General features: G+C 36.8%; 1 protein-coding gene across 6 annotated transcripts in view; it reads left to right on the top strand.

Moving 5' to 3' along the window:
* LOC134746093 (calcium-binding protein E63-1) overlaps window positions 1-17,632 on the top strand; it is a 39,167-nt gene extending 21,535 nt beyond the window's left edge. For 5 of the 6 annotated variants that reach the window (XM_063680340.1, XM_063680338.1, XM_063680341.1 and 2 more), the window contains 4 exons: window positions 4,221-4,364; window positions 16,820-16,952; window positions 17,328-17,476; window positions 17,564-17,632. In XM_063680340.1, the coding sequence (XP_063536410.1) occupies window positions 4,221-4,364; window positions 16,820-16,952; window positions 17,328-17,476; window positions 17,564-17,586 (449 nt within the window). In that variant the 3' untranslated portion in view covers window positions 17,587-17,632. Of the gene's footprint in view, window positions 1-192; window positions 345-4,220; window positions 4,365-16,819; window positions 16,953-17,327; window positions 17,477-17,563 lie in introns of those variants that run through there. The other variant, XM_063680344.1, reaches the window with a different exon arrangement.
* Window positions 17,633-17,984: the final 352 nt, after the last annotated feature.

The following is a 17,984-nucleotide window of genomic DNA, read 5'->3' as shown; positions in this document are numbered from 1 at the left end:
TTATAGGAAAATTAAATTTACCGAGTTTTCTTAGCCACCCAGATATTTTTGTAGTAATCCAAGAGAATGACAACGAAACTCATTAGGTAATTAGTTTAGAGCGCGAACTTTATTACGAAGATAAGAGAAAGATAAAGCAATCTTTTGTCAATATAGCGACATGTTATATGACGGCGGACTGATGGCGGGCCATTTCCACCGAGCACCTTGAGATACTTTGCATAGATGATAAGAATCTCATCAGCATCACACAGTTCCGATGTTCTTGCGTTAAACGCGAGTCCCGTCACAGTAACAAGGAAATTATGCAATAATGACCAGTCAAAAGAAAGACAACGATTTCTGTAAGTGCCAGTGCGAATTTGTGTATCTACTACTGAAGTCCTAGCAAAACAGTGTGAGCGTAAATGCAGTATTACGTCCACGGATTACGACGTACTTTATACACTCGTATGTAATATTCAGGGTTACTTCGTCAGGGCTAATATGAAATCAATGCTGCCTCATCACAAACCTTTATAAGCTAACGTTTGTACGGATTCTATCAACAAGTAGGTAATACCTACGTTCTATGCAAAACAAACAAAACAAATAAACTTTCAGATACACACGTCGTCCAAATAAACACTTTCAATAGCATTGCAACTAAAGTGTACCTAGTACCTACTCAATTCTCTAGTTCAATAATGGAGAGTATAAAAGGGAAACATATTTTGTTCGATTGTTTGTGTCGCATCGCATAGTACCAGCCGCCATTCGCAAGTTAACCTCCCACAGTTACAACTCGTGTACATTGTATTGTATGGTTGGGCGAGGCGTTGTTTACAGCTCGGCGCTTGTTGTCGGAGCCAAATGGACGCAATAACGAAAATGTTGCAACTAATACCTATATATATAATGGACGTGGCATCAATAATGAATTGTAAACAAATCCTAAAAAAGTACTTCACATCAGATCAACATTGGCAACATTTTACTATAAACAAGTCATAGAGCTGCTTAAATTTGACGTATGATATTTCGGTCTGTTAAAAAATAAATGGGAGAAACATAGTTTTAATGTGTTTACCTATTAATTTGTTTTAATTTATTTGTTAATTCTGTTGAAACCAATTGCAGTATCTTACATAAACACGCCGAAAACATAAAAGACGAATAATAGGACATTGGTAGAAATTTTAAAGGTATCAGTAAAATATTAATAATCCTCCAAATTTTCTTCGTTACCATAGGTATTAAAAGTGTAAGAAAAAAATATTTTTACGTATACTGCATGTTCTATTTTATCAAAGTAACAAATCTTACCAAAGCATTTCTATATAAATTTACTTAAATAACATAGTAATCCTATTTCGAATCATAATAATCGTAAAAAAGAGTAGGTTCTGATCTGCTCTCTTTTTGAATTCCCGCCCTAACTATGATCAATAGCGAAGATTAGGTCGCAAGGACGTGCTCTCGATGTCTTAGCCTTGGCCTTTGTCTCTGAAATTTGAGGCAGCTTCGATACTGAAAACTTCTATGAAATAGTAAGCAATGCTACGGTTAAATTCGATACGGTCGTGTGAAGTACAACTTCGAAAATAAAGTGACTAAACCTGTGGGTAATAGTCACCACTTTATTAGTCAGCTGGCTTGTCTCTGAATGATAAATTCTTATCTGTAATTGGATAAATTCTAAATCAGAATGTTTATTTCTTCTACGTATACCTACTCATACACGTTACCGTTTCTCAATTCACCAATGGATCAACAGCTGGCGTTGACAATGCATCGTAATATCATCCCTTAGTTAGTTTAAGAGTTATCGTCCAGGAAGAAACAACTAACGATATTTGTACCTGTCTCTGGTATTTTATACGGCCCATAATCAACACTAATTTTATTTTGCCAAGTTTACCTTGGATGTCTGATAGTTGTGACCATCATATATCACTGAATGTATTAGCGCTCTCCAAGATGAAGCTTGACATTAAAAAACCGGCCAAGTGCGAGTTGGACTCGCGTTTCAAGGGTTCCGTACATTACACAATTTAAACAATGTATTTTTTATGTGAAATGTCTAAAAAAGCCGTAGGGGTCGGATCAAATACTAAGTAATTAAGTCCGACTCACGCTTGAATGCACATTTCTAATAGGTTTTCCGGTGATCTATAGGTAAAGATCTATTTTGTGTATTTTTTTCAAAATTTTTGACCCAGTAGTTTCGGAGATAAAGGGGGGAATGGTCATTTTTTGCCTATTTTCTTGAATAACTTCTAAACTGTTCATCTTAAAATTATAAAGAATATTCGCACAATGAGCTCTTTCATTTGATATGTAACACGATATAGTTTGACAAACTTTATTTTTTAATTTTCTCATTTACCCCCCAAAAGTGGCCCCCGTGTTTAAAATTAATTTGTTTACGTTACATGTCCATCTTTGGGTCACAAACACATATGTGTACCAAATTTCAACTTAATTGGTCCAGTAGTTTCCGAGAAAATAGGCTGTGACAGACGGACAGACAGACAGACAGACGCACGAGTGATCCTATAACATGCGTGTCCTAGCTGATTTTTTCAATGCTTGCCTAGCCCACTGTTATCTTCCTCCTGACATGATGAAAACAATAGTTGTTCCTATTGTTAAGAATAAAACCGGCGACCTGTCTAGTCTTAACAATTACAGGCCTATCTCTCTGGCTACGATAATCGGCAAAGTGCTCGAGAGGCTATTACAACCCGAATTGACTAGGAATCTTAAAATTGATCAGGCGCAGTTTGGTTTTCGTCCAGGACTTTCAACGGATTCTGCAATATTAGGTCTGAAGTACACAGTGAATCACTATGTTAAAAGAGAGACGTCAGTGTACGCGTGCTTTTTAGACCTCAGACGCGCTTTTGACTTAGTCAACTATGATTTGCTGTGGAAAAAGCTTTTCACGTCTGGAACACCTCCCGAGGTTGTAGGTCTGTTGAGGTTCTGGTACGAGAACCAAACTAACAATGTAAAATGGGGTGACGCACAGTCTAACGACTACAGGCTAGACTGTGGAGTGCGCCAAGGTGGGTTGACATCTCCGGACCTATTCAACCTATATGTCAACGACCTTATCGGGGAGCTGAGAAGCTCTAACGTCGGTTGCCACATTGGTAACGTATGTGTTAACAATCTGAGCTACGCAGACGATATGGTGCTTCTTAGCCCCTCGATAAATGGTCTTGTAAAGCTGCTTAAAATCTGCGAACACTATGCCAGTACGCATGGCCTAAAATATAACGTGCTTAAGACCGAAATGCTCGTTTTTAGGTCAGGGAAGGGTCCGGAGGTGATACCTACGGTGTGTATGAGTGGTGCGCCAATTCGGGTTGTAACGAGCTTCAAGTACTTGGGACACATCCTGAGCGAGTACTTGAAAGATGACGCCGATATGGAGAGGGAGCGCAGGGCTCTCGCGGTTCGGTGCAACATGTTGGCTAGACGGTTTGCGCGTTGTTCGAGTGAGGTAAAGGTGACCCTGTTCAAAGCCTTTTGCCAATGTTCTTATACTTGTCAGCTTTGGAACAGGTACACCAGGCACTCCTTCAACGCGCTGAGGGTACAGTACAACAACGCCTTTCGTATTCTGTTGAAACTACCGCGTTTCTGCAGTGCGAAGGGCATGTTTGCGGACGCGAGAGTCCCTGACTTTTTCGCCATTCTGAGAGCCAGGTCGGCTGCCTTCCGGGCGAGACTGCTAGCCTCTAACAATGAAATTCTGTCACTGGTAGCTAAAGACTACAGTGACGAATTTAACAAACATTGGCGTAAACTGCACCGGTCCGAGAACGGCCATCTTTAGACCATAAGTTTGTAAATGTTTTATTTCATTGTTTTAGGTTGTAAGTTTTAGTATTTTGCACTGTATTTTTTTTTTTTTTTTTGTAAATTGTAAAAATTGGGTTTCTTGCCTGCCAAATAAATAATTTATTATTATTATTTATTATTATTATAAGGGTTCCGTTTTTTCCTTTTGAGGTACGGAACCCTAAAAGGCAAAAACTTAGGTAAAGCCCATCTTGCATATATATAGTTGTGAAAAGTTTACAAGAACTCCTTATTACTGATGATTCATGAGACGTGAGCCGGACCAACCCAACACACTCAGTAATGTAATGGATCATACCATCGTATTTAAGTAAATCAACCAAACCTTTTACCTAACATGAAAATGTTAACAATGGTATAACTTCCAGATCTCCGCACAGCGTTCGGGCTGCTGGACCGCGACAGCGACGGGCACGTGACGCCCGAGGAGCTGCAGTTCATGCTGCGGAACCTCGGCATCGAGGTCAGCGACGACCTTATCGGGGAACTCATCACGGACGCCAGTCGGACGGGTCAGTAGCTACCAACATATTGTCTACTTAATTTAATACTGATGAGCCGAATGTTTTCCTAAACGCGAGATTTTATGATAACGATATTTTATTACATGGAATAATTTCGGAAACTCATCATAAATCATCATAAAAAAAATTAATTACAACGAAACCAAATTTTCCGCGTAATCAGTACGAGTGTGAACTAGGGTAGGTATATATCAAGACTAAAACAGTTCGTGGTCGACTGAATCTCTTCATCAATTAAGTAATATGCCGCTACAGCTAATTTCAAAACAATGCAAGTTCTAAGTCAAGTAAAATGTGTTTTTTTACAGAAAGTTAAAAGTCACACGAACCCGCTCCCAAAAAGCCTCTCCCGTACAATCGAAGTTACTCTCTCATTTTAAACCGACATGCTTAAATTACATATAACTTGGCATAGACATTTACCTACGTAACATACCTATATCTACTAGGTTCGTGTGACTAATGTTTATTCCCATATCATATTGTGTTGTGGTAAAAGATAAACTGATAAGTTGTTTCATGCATTTGGGGGAAAAGAAAAATATCAATATGGAATATTTCATCAAATGTGAAATGCATTCGTCGATTATAATAAAGACGAACAGCACGATGTGTGAGCGAATGTATTTACCTACGTTGTACTGCGCTACGTAGGTGTGACCAGACACTTGTATTCAGTCAGGAAGGATGTCCCCAAATACCTAACGTAACTCAACGGTTTAACCTCGCCGCTAATTGAGATAACGATTGTCATTGTCACAAACCAACGAACAAATGGTGTGGTGTAAATTGAGACAATTACGTCAAAATTGATTGTTAGTGTTACGAATCAAAACCCGAGCCAAAATAAATAAGAGCCCAGCCGTAAAAACAAACAGGCGGCGACGTCGTTAACTTTAGACTCAGCTTTAGATTGGCAGTTCACCCATACAGCCTTAATTACGGGACGGGACGGGGGTTATGATAAAAAATTGAGGAGTTTGTTTACAGGACAAAGTAAGCACCTACGCCCAGTGCCTTTAATGTTTTGTAACAGTTACTTAAGCCGTTTAGTCAAGATTGCAGCTTTACAACTCTTCAATGAATGTCGTGGTAAAAAATATGTATTGGTAGGTATCTAGCGAAATTACCTACCTACTGTTAAATTAACACCTTACTCTTACGAGCGTTTTGTGCCAAAAAAATCGTTCTTAAAACCTGACAAATTGACAACAAGGCGATGAAAAGATCGAAATTGACGTGGTAGTGAGAGAATTTAAAAATTATGTAAAACGTAAGCTGATCTCTAAAGCATATCTGTCTTATGTACAATAAAGTGTTTACATACATACATACATACATACATATCAAGACTACATGAATGATGAAACACCGTAGGGTTAAGTGTGATTGAAAATAATTAATTATTTATAATTATGTTAATAATGATGAAATTGATAATTCAATGAATATACTTATATTAGGTCATCCGTATTTTTTGATATTTAGATTTTTATTCTACAAAGTTTCTAGACTAGTATTTTTTTATACAATTTTGGTGTTTGCCGATCCTTTTGTGAAATTCTTATTATTAAGTTTGACATATCTATAATAATTCAATGTTTTAAAGAACAATAACTACATCGTCTGTGTCAGATTTATTGATTAAAGATATAGTAATATACTTTATTTAATTAATTAAAATTAATGAAATAGGCAATAAGAAGGTAATGCAGTATTTAATTAAGACCAGTTAGTTACTGCTCAATGTATATGTATTAAAGGGATACCTAGTTATCTACAAGGTTTGAATATGAAAACATGAAAAGTGTAAATATTATTTAATTATGAAGTAATATATTTGTGATAGCGGATATAAGTAAAAGTATATCGTAGACTTACTAAACATATAATCGATTTACATAATCGGCTCCATTACCAAAAATCTTAATATTGTATTGTTAAATTAGTCAAGTAAGTACGCTGCGCAATATATTGGTGGCTTATTATTAGTACTGGATACCCTAACGTACATACTTGACATAATTTAAAGCAGTACTAAAACTAGCAAGGGCTGGTATATCATATATTACACTGTAATCAGTTGGAATATACGTTACGTAGTAATTACTAAAAACTCATTTTAAATCACGCTTATTAGGTCATCATAGGTCACATTGAAGATTGTAACGTACATACCATCAGACTATAATAAAAGCAAATCACACAGAAAGATATAACAAGTCATAAAAATCACAAATAATAGAAATATAAAATTGACACTTAACTTGGTTCCTCGTCGTTAGCTCTCCAACCGAGAAGTCCTCACAATTGTCAGACACCCGCTTATATTACATCAGGCTTTACCCCTTCCACCACTTCTTGGTAGGAGAAACAAAGTACGATGTTTCCGGCACATCCGGTTATCGTAATAATCAAATGTAGCAAATACAATTTATATGAAAATAAACCGATAGTAATTTAGGAAGGCTCATAATAAATAGATTAATTTATTATTAGCTTAAGACGGAATAATAAAATTGTCATCTAAGACTACCGCACATCCGGTTAGCGTAATAATTGAATTTAACAAATGTATTTGCTACATTTAATTTTAATTTATTATAGAATAATTAACGCAAACTAATACACATTTAATCGTGGCTAATTATTATTAATAGTTTACGTTACTTATGTTCTGACAGTTATGGTCACGAAATATACATGAAGGGTAGTTGTGTTATTGGCTGTGCTAAATTATTATAATTTATATCAATATACGGATTGCCTTAGCAAAAGTGAACTTTTTCGTGAAAATGTAAGTGTGATCGTTGTTAATAATACGTATCTCACACGGCCATACTGACAGGTACTTCGTTCTCGAAGTACCTTATTTCTGTAATCATATAAGCTGAGTACATACATTACAATCTTTTTTTTTTTTTTTTACGGCTGCCATTTCACTTATTACATCAAGTGAGGCTCGCAGGCTCTGCAGCAAATCCCTATATTGCTACTTTTTCACATACATCATGTGAGAACGCGCAGGCTCGGCAGCAATTATCCTATTTACAATCATAATGCTACTGTTTCACTTATTACATCAAGTGAGCCTCGGTAGCATATATCACCCTAGGTTGGCTACTGGTCCACTTATAACATCAAGTGGGGCTCATAGGCTCTGCAGCATGTCCCTATATTGCTACTTTTTCACTTATAACATCAAGTGAGGGCACGCAGGCTCGGCAGCAATTCTCCTATTCACAGTTTCATTGCTACTGTTTCACTTATCACATCAAGTGAGCCTCGGTAGCAATAATTAATCCGTTATCATTTTTAAATGGGTCAAACATATTTCAAAATGAAGGTCTGTTTGGGAAAAATACAATAAAATTATTTGAGTCTCAATTACTAAGCAAAAAAAAAATGTATCCGGCCTGTAAATTAGCGTTTGATCTTACTAATTTTGTGATGTCCACAAGAAGTTCACAATCGATCAATGATCTTAGCATGCAATGAAATGTGTATGACCCACGTGCGGAATTTCATTTATAATCATATCATCAACAAACATAGGTATAATAGAAAGAGGATTAAAATTCTAAATCAATTATACTCATGAAATAGATTTTATTAAGCATAATCACGTGTATTTAAATTATAATACGTGCTAATATTAATGACAAATATTAAATGATTACATTGTATGATCCTTTATTCGAATATTAATCAAATAGGTACTAATTTTGTTCGGGATCACTATTAGCAGCGTTCTCATCCAACAATTCCCCCGGCCATTGCCTTAGTTTATCTTTAGCGACTATCATATTTCGTAAGTTACCTAGCCCTCTCAGAGAATATCTATCATGCGGCATTAAACCAATGATTTCGTATGGACCTTTAAACCTAGGACTTAATTTATCGAGACGCCTATGGTCCTGGTTTACGTAAACTATATCGCCGACTTGAAAGACTTTATTATCTCGCCTAGTAGAATCGAAATGGTTTTTGAATTTTTCAGCTTCTAACAATAAACGTTGATAAGCTAGCTCGCGATCTGCCCTGACATTTGTATTCAAATCTGGAACGTTTATTTCATCTAAACGGGCCTGAATACTAGGGATATTTGCATTACAACCTATTAGTAAACGAATAGGAGTAAAACCCGTAGACTTTTGGATGGTAGTATTAACAGATTGTTGTACTTTCCATAACCCGCTTGGCCAATCTGACGATCCATTGCAAGTAGTATTTAGCATGTTTATAACGGTCGCTACATATCGTTCTATCTGGCCATTTCCTCTCGGTGTGCCAGTCGCCACCATGTGATGCTCAATATGTAGTTCGTGAAACAGAGATCTAATTTGATGGGAGCTAAAATTTGTGCCTTGATCAGTGATTATCTTAGAAGGAGCTCGAATTGTGGTGATAATATCCCGAATTAGTGGCACTAAATCCTGGGACTTCAGACTTTTGAGGGGTTTTAATAGACAAAATTTTGTAAATCCATCTATTAAAAGGAGAATATACCTAAAGCCTTCATCAGTTCGCGTAAAAGGTCCTGTACAGTCCAAGTGGACAGTGTGGAACGGGATAGGAATTTTTTCAATGGGGTGTAAAAAACCCTGTTTTGGACCAGAGGTGCCCTTACGTTCTACGCATGTTAAACAGTGTTTAAGATATTTCTTTACAAATACTGCCATATGAGGGAACCAGAAATGTTCACGAAGCTTTCCTATGGTCTTTTCAAACCCAACATGGCAATTGTCATTATGAAACCATTTCAAGACATTGAATCGGCATGATTTTGGTATGTATAATTTAGGCTCACCAGGTTGGACGCTATAATATAGTAAGTTGTCACGCAGCAAATATCTATTTTCATCGAGATCACCAGCTAAAACCCGACCTATTAAATTTTGAGTTTCAGGATCATTTTGTTGAGCAGTATGTAACCAAGATTCCGGCTCCTCGACCAAATTTATATTAAGCACCACATTCGAAGCATCACAGTGCGACGACTTGGTATCTGAAGAGGATTTACATGCAGATACAACTTTTTGGTCATCAGAAATAGGCGTTTGAACAGGATTGCGGCTAAGAAAATCGACATGACCGATATATTTGCCCTTTTTGTACACTATTTCAAAGTCGAAATCTTGCATAAATGTCCACCAACGTGCGACACGAGGTGAAAGATCCTTCTTATTCATAGTGGATTTGATAGAATTACAATCTGTAAAGATTTGGAACCTAATACCCAGAAGATAGACCCGAAAATGTTTCAGTGCATTAAAAATTGCCAAAGTCTCTAAATCGTATGAGCAATACTTAGATTCTGTCGGTGTTGTTCTTTTACTGAAGTAAGCAACCACATTTTTGTTATTATTGACTTTCTGAACTAGTATAGCTCCATAACCTATGGAACTGGCATCAGTGTAAAGTTCTGTAGGCAACTTAGGGTCAAATACAGTTAAGAGAGGTTTGGTGGACAAGTGTTTTATTACGTAATTCCTCGCCTCATCCTGTTCAAGTCCCCATTCCCATTTTTGGTTAGCTTTGGTAAGTTTTGTAATGCAAGCCGTTCGTGCAGCAAAGTTCGGTATAAACTTGCGAAAATAACTTGCTAAACCCATTAACTGTCGTACTTGTTTAACGTTACGAGGGGCTGGAGAATTAACTAATGCTGATACTTTAGTCTCACTAGGTCTTACACCTTCATGCGATATATGTCTACCCAAATACTCTATATTGTCGACAAAGAATTTGCATTTTTTTAGATTTATTGTAAAGCCTGCACTACTAAGGGCCTTAATTGTCTCATCTAAGTATTTTAAACCCTCGTTTATGGTTTCAAAAGGAATGAGAATGTCGTCCATATAAACCAAGAGAAATTTCAGGTGCTGAACCGCTTTTGAAATAGCTCTTTGGAACACAGAGGGCCCATTGCAAATACCGAAAGGCATTTTTAAAAATTCGTAATGGCCGCTAGGTGTTACAAAGGCCGTATACTTTGTAGATTCTGCTGCGACCGGTATTTGGTGGAAACCATTTTTCATGTCAATGGAAATGTAATATTTTGCCTTACCTAACCTGTCGATTTGGTCTTCAATAAGAGGGAGGGGGTATCTGTCTTTTTCCAAATTTTTGTTTAATGCCCGATAATCAATACACAATCGGTCACTACCGTCCTTTTTCTTGACCAAAATAACAGGACTGGCAAAAGGAGACTCACTTTCTCGAATTATGTTTTTATCTAGAAGCTCGCGAATTATTTGATCCACTTTCTCCCTCTCTATTGGAGCCAATCGATACGGACGATAATAGACTACATTGTTATTTTTCATACGCAAATTTAATTCACCCGTTTGAACATTACCAGTTTCAGCCAAAACTGAAGGGTATTTTTGAAAGATGTTTTTGATTTCCTCCTGTAACTTGTCATCTAAATGATCTATCTTTGATGATAGATCGCATAAGTCTGATGCTAAATTAATTAAATTTACTTCAGTTTTGTTTGAAACCGATTTTCTAATTATCCGAGAACCAAAACAATCTGATTCAATTTTTATATCAGGGTACTTAACAGAGTTTCTACCTATTAAAAGGTCGTGATTAACGTCGTAATCTCTGGCAACATGAATGTCAAGTTCTAGGCAAACATCATCGAATTTAACGAATACGCTAATAATTGCAAAAATATGTATCCGGTTGTGACCTACACCATTAAGGTATACGGATACTGGTCTGAAATGACACCCTAATTTTCTTGCAACGGACTCTTTTATTAAGCTTACTGCTGCTCCCGTATCAATCAAACAATGTAACATATGATCATTAATAAAGCATCGCGTAAGGTTTAGTTCAGCTTCCCTAAAAAATTGACTTCTTTTGCTGGAGTTACCGTGGTCACAGAAGAATTATTAGATTCAGCACGTTGCTTGTGAAAACAAACTGCCTCAGTATGCCCGAGTTTTTTACAGTATGTACAAATTTTTGAGCGAAAGTCTGTAGGCCTGGGAGTCTGTGGAGCTTGGCTGGCTACTTGCACTGTTTTGTTTTTAAAACATTCAGTCTGAACATGACCGATCTTATTGCAAGTGAAGCATTTCTTCTCGCTATTAAATCTAGATCGCTTAGTTCCACTGGGTCCCTGGCCACTGACATCCTTTAAATTATTGGAATCAGTTGTTCTTTTCTTGGCTTTCGCGTATGTTGATAGTAGGGCTATGAGGGCAGATGATGTAGTAACACCGTTATTCAGTGAAGCCATCCTAATATCAACATCACTTATACCACCGCAAACTATCTCAACCATTTGAATTTCAGTAAAAGCAATCTTCGTATTACGCAGTAATCTCAATTTTTCTCTTGCATATTCACTATAGGATTCGGCAGAGTCAGAAGAGTAAAGAACAGCCCTGCTTAGTCTTTCGGACAAATTTTTCTTTTCAGGATAGGCATTAGTAATGTCAGTACGAAAATTACTCCAGGATCGGCCTTCTAATGGTTCCCAGGATTCGAACCATTTTAAGGCAGACCCTTTAAGAGCCTTACCGGCTTTAGCTGCAGTTTTGATGTCACTCCAGTTGAACTCCTTTGCCAGGGCTTCGATGCTGTCACACCAGCTGGCGGCTCCGCTGTCGCTCCGCTCCGGATCGAATAACGGCAGCGCAATGTCGTCATCCTTCAGATTGTTCCGTGTTGTGGTGACGGCATCACGAATCGCTTTTAAGAGGGCCTCTACTGATGCAGACGCTTCAGTAGACATTCTGGAATTCATAAATGAAATATGTTAACGAAGGTCGCATCCTACACTTCTGATGTCAGATTTATTGATTAAAGATATAGTAATATACTTTATTTAATTAATTAAAATTAATGAAATAGGCAATAAGAAGGTAATGCAGTATTTAATTAAGACCAGTTAGTTACTGCTCAATGTATATGTATTAAAGGGATACCTAGTTATCTACAAGGTTTGAATATGAAAACATGAAAAGTGTAAATATTATTTAATTATGAAGTAATATATTTGTGATAGCGGATATAAGTAAAAGTATATCGTAGACTTACTAAACATATAATCGATTTACATAATCGGCTCCATTACCAAAAATCTTAATATTGTATTGTTAAATTAGTCAAGTAAGTACGCTGCGCAATATATTGGTGGCTTATTATTAGTACTGGATACCCTAACGTACATACTTGACATAATTTAAAGCAGTACTAAAACTAGCAAGGGCTGGTATATCATATATTACACTGTAATCAGTTGGAATATACGTTACGTAGTAATTACTAAAAACTCATTTTAAATCACGCTTATTAGGTCATCATAGGTCACATTGAAGATTGTAACGTACATACCATCAGACTATAATAAAAGCAAATCACACAGAAAGATATAACAAGTCATAAAAATCACAAATAATAGAAATATAAAATTGACACTTAACTTGGTTCCTCGTCGTTAGCTCTCCAACCGAGAAGTCCTCACAATTGTCAGACACCCGCTTATATTACATCAGGCTTTACCCCTTCCACCACTTCTTGGTAGGAGAAACAAAGTACGATGTTTCCGGCACATCCGGTTATCGTAATAATCAAATGTAGCAAATACAATTTATATGAAAATAAACCGATAGTAATTTAGGAAGGCTCATAATAAATAGATTAATTTATTATTAGCTTAAGACGGAATAATAAAATTGTCATCTAAGACTACCGCACATCCGGTTAGCGTAATAATTGAATTTAACAAATGTATTTGCTACATTTAATTTTAATTTATTATAGAATAATTAACGCAAACTAATACACATTTAATCGTGGCTAATTATTATTAATAGTTTACGTTACTTATGTTCTGACAGTTATGGTCACGAAATATACATGAAGGGTAGTTGTGTTATTGGCTGTGCTAAATTATTATAATTTATATCAATATACGGATTGCCTTAGCAAAAGTGAACTTTTTCGTGAAAATGTAAGTGTGATCGTTGTTAATAATACGTATCTCACATCTGCATCAATAAATTGCTCTGATATTTAGATTAAGGTAATATTTATAAAACTTGATAATTTAAAAATGCTTGTTGCTAGGCCTATTTGAATAAAGAATATTTTGACTTTGACTTTTAGATTTATTAATAATATAAACGCTCTTGATGAATGTTTCAAAGATGTTATGCATGTTCGTATAAAATTGAGCAATGCCCTATGGTTGCAGTTTGAGAACGTGCCAAGCTTAAGCACGTGTGAATGTGTCATACATCATTTATAAGTCCACGGGGTGCATCGTGCATCTAGAGAAGTCTGTTGCCATTAAATTGAAACCAACAATTGCCTAAGCTCTTTGTGCTAGTAATGTACTTATAATGAATCCAGGTACTTAGGTACCTACATGCTTCGATGCCCGTTCAGAAATTCGTAAGTAGTATTATAAAGCAAGATTCGTAATAACTAATATATGATTGGAGGTCCATACCGGCGTGGCCAGGACCAAAGAACATGGATAATATATGTAGTACCTAGATACTGATTTGTCTGTAGTGATGCACTTGCCAGCAATATCGTAGTAACAGTATGGAGCGTAATTTGTAATGTTGAAAGACTTGAAAGGAATCAGTCGCATAGGTACTGACAGCAAAACCGTCCGTCTGCTAAAATTAAGATATGTTTACGTTGACTATAATTAAAGCGTGTGGGCATCCGTATTATTGTTGGCATGGAAAAACGTCCAAGTAATATTATTGTTCCTCGACTTCTAAATGAGAAATAAACGTAGTAACGGTACATTATATAGACTTAAAAATCATATGGATTTAGTGCGAACTTTAGAACGTGCTAACATGTGATATGACTAGTAATCAGGTAGAATTAAGAATCCTCAATATGTGTAACTACAAACTGTGAAAACCATCCATAATAAGTAATTCACCAAGTAAATAATAATAAAACAACGCAGAAGTATTTTTATGTTATTCAATTTTATTTATCAATTTGCATGAAATATTCACAAACTGTGCCTTTCTGACCTTCGCCGTTTCCTTGGTTCCGACTACCACAGCTAATGAGGCGTCACGCAACTAACGCAAGCTTTCTTGAACTTTTTTGAGTGTAGGTAATGGGGAAGGTACCTAGCTTCTTATTTTTCGTAACGAGAAGCAGTTAAATTTTCTTCCTATACTTATCCCTATTTCATTATATTTGACGTGAGCTTTTGCCAAATGATTTGCCAATTTATAGCTCTTACAGGCAATGGGCGAAATTATAAAAATGAATAAACAAGCGCTAAGATGAAAGTCGACGACGACGGCACCGTGTGGTGACTGCTTCTCCATACAAACGTAGTCTCCATTTCCCTCTCCGGGTATCAACATTACATAAAAAATTTTGACACAAATTAATCACAGTAATGCCCTTCGTTTGATATTTTTCCATTTTTCAATTATTTTAAAAGTTAGGATCACTCAAAAAATTTACTGAATTCTACATATTAATTTAATCGCTATAGATATCAGCCAATATTAGGTGTAACCCATGCCCTCGGTTCAGGACATGGTGTGACCTCAGCGCTTGCACGCAACCGCGATAACGTCCAGCCCTATCATCTACTAACCATCTTATCTTAACCTCCTTTCTTATATATTTTGACCTGTGCGTTTTATAGCGATTATAAGTGATTAAAGGTCTGACTTATACTGGGCCGCCTTTGGTGAATTGAATCGCTTAGGGAATAACGTCCATCCCTATCCGCCATCGCATCGCACCATGCTAATGCTATTTACCGTCCACGTGAGATTAGTTCATGGACGATACGAGCGATTGGCTTGATGGAGTTGCATTGACGTAACAGATGCTGGCCGATTTTTGAAATTCAACCGCTCGATTTCGTGTATTTCGTTCAATAGTATCTCCACTACCAGCATTTAAATTTCTACTAATAGAATTGAAAATGAGTAGTCAATACCACTAGATTCCAAATTTCTATTGCTCGTATTACAAAAATCGCCGTTTTCCACCGATTTTCGAGTGACGAAATCGAGCGATCGAAATTCAAAAATCGCCAATATGGTTGGGAAATAATAAAATGCCGTAATTTCATCATGCATAGTTGAGAAAAAAAAGAGTACTATACAACAGGGTTCAAATTAAAAATAGGAAAGTGTTGTTTGGTGGGGGGGCCTTACGAGGCTAGATCACCGATACTATTGCGCCCACGATGCCTAAAGAATGTATAGAAAATTATCGGACGTGCAATATCTTGGAATCTTTTAAATAATTTAGAATTTATCTGTTTATAATTCCTACTCGTATTTCATCCCATTCTATTTTATTTTATTTTATTGATAACATGAAAAATACAATATGTGCACCATAATACAATGTTTCGCCAAACTGCGGAGCAGTTTGTTGGCTGGGATTTGAAACAATATCTACGAAACCTGCTACCGACGGAATCTAGTTAGTGCCTTTTAACATTCTAAAACTTCTCCAGTGATACCTAATTACCTATATAAGTCAGTTTTGCCACTTCGTAGGTATCACGTACCAATTTAAATTTGTGTCTCATTTTCATTGGCAAGGTATCAGAAGTATACGGAAAATACCTCGGGTTACAACAAACCGCGTCGTAACGTAAACATAATGATATAGCCGGGTATAATGTAGTGGCTAAATATTGGTAATAATGAGCACATAATAAACACGAAAGCGCTGACGTCATCACTTTAATGATGACCTGCCATCGTAATTAAGATTTAAAGACACGTCCTTTTGTTAAATTACCATTAATTTTTACACGGGAAAAACTGGTGAAATGTATCCTAATAAATTAGGCATTTCATAAAATTATGCAGTTACATGAAATATAAATGCTATCTTTGCATTTTGGTAACATGTTTTTAGGTATGGCGTATGGCATTTTTAAGTAAAATAAAATAAAAACCGGCCAAGAGCATGTCGGGCAATGCTCAGTGTTAGGTTGCTTCGGTCCCAATAGACTAAACTGGAGCTATTCGTATAGAAGATTGTTAACAAAGTGCGTTCAATTCTCCAACAACGCAAAATCAACTCTATTTCCTATAGGTTAAAATTTCAGTGGCAAATTATGGATTTCTAATTTTATGGCTGGGCCTTAGGAGAATTAAGGCAGGTGGAATTCGGAATGTTGTTATTTCAGAATGATATTATCCCATTCTATGATCAGTGCCGGCCCGAGTCCTTGATCAGGGTAGAGAGAAATCGGGTTTTGGCGCCCTTCGTTGAAGCTTTTTACCCAAAATATTTTGGGCCCGCGTCACCCTCATTTTTCTCATTTTGGCGCCCCCCTTGCCATCCGGCACCTAGAGCAGCCGCTCCACTCGCTCTACCCTAGATCCGGCCCTGTATGATTATATGTAACTATATTTGATACTGGCTGTAATTGTTGCTTATTAAAATACTTTTAATTTCAGGTAACGGGCTAATAGATGAGAACGACTTTATGCAGTGGGTGACAAAAATTCAGGCGGTTCAAGGGATGGACGTCAGTAATAGTGGCGGTGATTCCGAAGAGGAAATCACGAGGGACCTGCTTGCTGCTTTTAAGTTAGAAACCTACCTAATCTGTACCTTAATAATATAACATACTCGTATCAGTTTTACTTTGTCCGGAACTACCTAACTACTCAGAAAAAACGAAGCCTAAAGGCTTAGAACGCATTGCGATTTAATTTCTTGTGGTTTCAGGACCGCAAAAAGTTTAACGTGCTTTATAAGCGCACGCACGTGCAAGGCTGGAACCGCAAGAAATTATACTAAAACCGCAAAAAATTAATCACAGTGCGTTCTAAGCCTAAATCACGCAGTTATATGATGTTTTTAATCTAGTTATACTTTCGGATAGTGCTTTCAAGAAGCGATTTATGTAATTGTTAGCACCTCAGAAATTTTATATAACAGTGTATACCGTGTTCGTTACAGAGTTTTCGACCGCGACAACAACGGCTACATAACGCGAGACGAGCTACGGAGCGCGCTCGAGATCATCGGCGAGCCGGTCACGGACGCGCAACTCAACCAGGTGCTCGCGCTCGGAGACATCGACCACGACGGCCGGATCGACTACGAGGGTAACTACCAGCTTGACTACAACCACTATAGTAGGTGGCTATTTTAAAGCTAAAAACACCGATTTACAAAAAAATTGTTTGTTCCAGAATTCGTGAAAATGCTGTTGTAACTTCGTGGAAGGAAGACCTCACTAGAGATTATGTTATGAGAATATATATAAAGACAGCGTCTACGCAAGCGGCGCTACTGCGGTGTCGGGGCTTCCCATTTGTTCTAAACAAGTAACGATAGGTAACTGCAGTCCTATTGGTGTTGTTAGCAACAATATAAAGCCAAGCCGAATAAAATCACAATATCTTAATTTTATTGAGTACCTAAATAGTCTTACACAGTTTTTTAGATAACTTGTTCACGTATTTTGCTGATTTTTTACTCCCATAGGATTAGGATTATTTGTCTCTTGTCACGCGGCATATTACATGTAGTGTAGAAGTACTTACATTTACGAAACCTATTCGACAATTGGGATTTACCCTGACTTTAGAATTAATGTGAAGACATAAAAGG

This window comes from Cydia strobilella, chromosome 12, assembly GCF_947568885.1.
Source record: "Cydia strobilella chromosome 12, ilCydStro3.1, whole genome shotgun sequence".
Lineage (NCBI taxonomy): Eukaryota > Metazoa > Arthropoda > Insecta > Lepidoptera > Tortricidae > Cydia > Cydia strobilella.
This window is presented reverse-complemented; position numbering and strand designations above follow the sequence as displayed.